This window comes from Carassius carassius, chromosome 40 (assembly GCF_963082965.1).
Source record: "Carassius carassius chromosome 40, fCarCar2.1, whole genome shotgun sequence".
NCBI lineage: Eukaryota > Metazoa > Chordata > Actinopteri > Cypriniformes > Cyprinidae > Carassius > Carassius carassius.
This window is the reverse complement of record NC_081794.1, coordinates 29,126,928-29,129,920: the sequence shown is the minus strand read 5'-3', so window position 1 is coordinate 29,129,920 and position 2,993 is coordinate 29,126,928. Positions and strand designations below refer to the sequence as shown.

The following is a 2,993-nucleotide window of genomic DNA, read 5'->3' as shown; positions in this document are numbered from 1 at the left end:
ACGCAACTCACTCAAAAACATGGACTCATTCACAACAGCACTGCTGTGGACTCGATTCAAACTATTTTATGTTTGCGTGCAAAACTGACAATATTGTGTCCAGAATGTAAGGCAATATGAACTTCCTGTATACTGGACTGCTGTATAAATCATGTTTTGCAATGAAACTAGAGAAAAACAGCACTCCTGCTCAACTCTATCATATGATAGAAATATAACAGAGCAGATGTTCTGCGCTCATATGTTGAATGTTCGGCTCATATCACTGCTTTATAATAGCTTCAGATGTCCAGCATCATGTTCATCAGACACTGCATCGATGTTAGATAACACACAGAATATTTCTTCCAAAATGAACCACGCCAAATTAAAGTGTTAAAGCTACAGCCCTAAAAACGACTGCGAATGAGCTAAACTAGACTGCCACGGATCTGATTAAACTGGAGGTGCTCTGATCTGGATCTTGGACACTGATAATTAGAGTTAATTATGCATGACGCCTGACGAGGTCTTACCAGCTGCACAGACTCTGTGGAGGCTACATCATCGAGCGACTTCTTCTCCAGGGTTTTAGTGTGAATAATCAGCACAGCTACACACATGTTTGCCACAGACCATCCCAGTGCAGGACCGATCCGATCCGATACGATCCGATCTCACATCAGCACCAGTCACTCTTCAGCCTGCACAGACAACAGAAGATGGAGATCTCCACACACTATTCTGGCTGCTTTTGACATGTACATTTGATGCTTGTGTTTCGAACAAAAAGAAGTTTGACAGAAAGTTCATGACGCTCTTTTGTTTGTGGAATGAACGTGAATGGGTCGGATGCTCTAAAAATGATAAAAAAGCACCATAAAGTATCAAAACAATGGTTCAGATCACACATGAAAACCTGTGCTGCATCCTCGCTGATATTCATCATCTTGAAGCTGGAATATAAGAGCTGCACTAACTAAATCTCAGTCAGTTTCTCACAAAAAGCATCATGTGAATTCAGAGAGTTGGAATACAGGACACAAGTCATATGGATGAGCTCCAGGTATCAAACTGAACCTTATTTGACAGATTTCCTCTACAGCTCAATCATCAGTGAGTAGATTTCTTGGTCAATCTCCAGTGGTTCGTGATCTTATGAAGCACTTCCCTCTCAGGCACGATGTCAACACGCTATGAAAATATGGAACTGCCAATAACTGTAAGTCAGCGAGCTGATAAAACCTCTCTTATGTCATTAGGGAACTTCCACTGCGGTGCACACGTTTACAGCCGTGTGTTCTGTGACCTAGTTATGAAAACACAACTGCAGCGATCAGTGTCACGCTCCACAGCGCCGTCTCAAACTCTTTCAGTTCAATACTACACACCCTCAAAATACTGCAAACTGTTAATGCTGAATACTTTAAAAAATATGGAATACTCTGGAATACAGCATACTAAAGATACTACAAAAATACCTACTCTCTCTCTCTCTTTGGGCTTATTCCCTTCATCAGGGGAGTGATCTGTACTACAGTACTGATTTGAGTATTCTAAAATACTGAACAACTACAGGAATAACTCGTAATACTCATCAGTAAATAGTTTTTCAGCTCGTATCTGAAGTTTATTAAGCAATTTCAATTCTATTCAAAGTTGCTTTATTGGCATGACTGTAAAAAAATACCATATGGCCAAAGCTTGGAAAATATAATAACAGCAATGAAAAGATTAAAATAACAGAAGAAAACATTATAACAATTAACGTGTGAACATTTGATACCAGTGTTTAAGATATAAACACACACACAGGCTGAGGGTCACTGAGGTGGACCGCAGAGCAACACACACACACACACACACACACACACACACACACACACACACACACACATCATCTCTCAGTACTCCGGGGTCCTCTAGGAATACTCAACACAATATACAGTTAAATGTTTGTGATCAATTTGTGGAGGTCGTGGAAGTGTAGGTGAAATATGGATAAAAACGTCCTGATGAATCTCACGAAGAAATTTGTGGTTTATATTTCATCCCAAAAAAATAAACAAATTAACTAAATTAAATAAAAAATGTAAATTAATGAACAGAATAAAATACTGGAAACTCAAACAATGACATAGTCTTAAATACCGAACACTCCAACATATTTAATACTCGACAAGTATTCCCATACTTTTGATAACAGTGGTCTCTGTTTTTGTGATAGAATGCAACTTTCTCCATTCCCAGTATGCCATTACGCGAGATGTGAACAGTGTGACGCGTCGACGCATTTCACGCACGTCGACGTATTTTTGCAGTCGACGTAATCGATGACGTCGACGCGCACTAAACTGAATACTTTTAAAATATGGAATACTCTGAATATAACGGAGTATTCTACAATACTAGATACTCTTAAAGTACGTAATTCTCATGAAATATAGCTTACTTAAAATACTACATACTTCTAAATGAAACAATACTTCTACATACGGAGTATTCAAAAATACTGAATAATCTGAAAATGACAAACTGATCAGTAAATAGTTTTTCAGCTCGTGACTGAAGTTTTTTGGTAAGTTAAGAGTTTTCAGTTCCCAGTTCGAGATGAACAGAGTTCCTGCTTTAACTTTAATCGTCAGTTGTTTTAGAACTTTTTTGTTTGTTTTTGACCATTACCGTACACCGAGTTTGTGACCGACTTTAATTGGGTGTCGATGCGAGAGTTTCTCTGGAAACAAAAGCTACTAGCGTCCGCGAGCGTCGCGGGAAACTCTCTCACGCACAGAGACGCGCGCGAACACACGCAAACATACTGAAATATTATGCAGTTTGATCCGGATTCTCGCAGTATACTCACGGTACAGCGAGCGTCGCGCCGGATCGGTAAACACGGCCGCTCAGATCATCCTCATCCCCGCTCGCGCGCGACGCATCCTCCGCTGCACCGCGCACTCACACCGACAGACGCGGGGGGACGCGGAACACAAACACACACAACACACACCCGA

General features: G+C 40.5%; 1 protein-coding gene across 1 annotated transcript in view; it reads right to left on the bottom strand.

The window, feature by feature from the left end:
- Positions 1 to 2,993, bottom strand: part of fam53b (family with sequence similarity 53 member B) — a 7,701-nt gene extending 4,708 nt beyond the window's left edge. Inside the window, exons 1-2 of the mRNA XM_059531590.1 lie at positions 2,843 to 2,993; positions 516 to 683 (exon numbers count right to left, since the gene is read on the bottom strand). Of these exons, the coding sequence (XP_059387573.1) occupies positions 516 to 602 (87 nt within the window). The 5' untranslated portion in view covers positions 603 to 683; positions 2,843 to 2,993. The remainder of the gene's footprint in view (positions 1 to 515; positions 684 to 2,842) is intronic.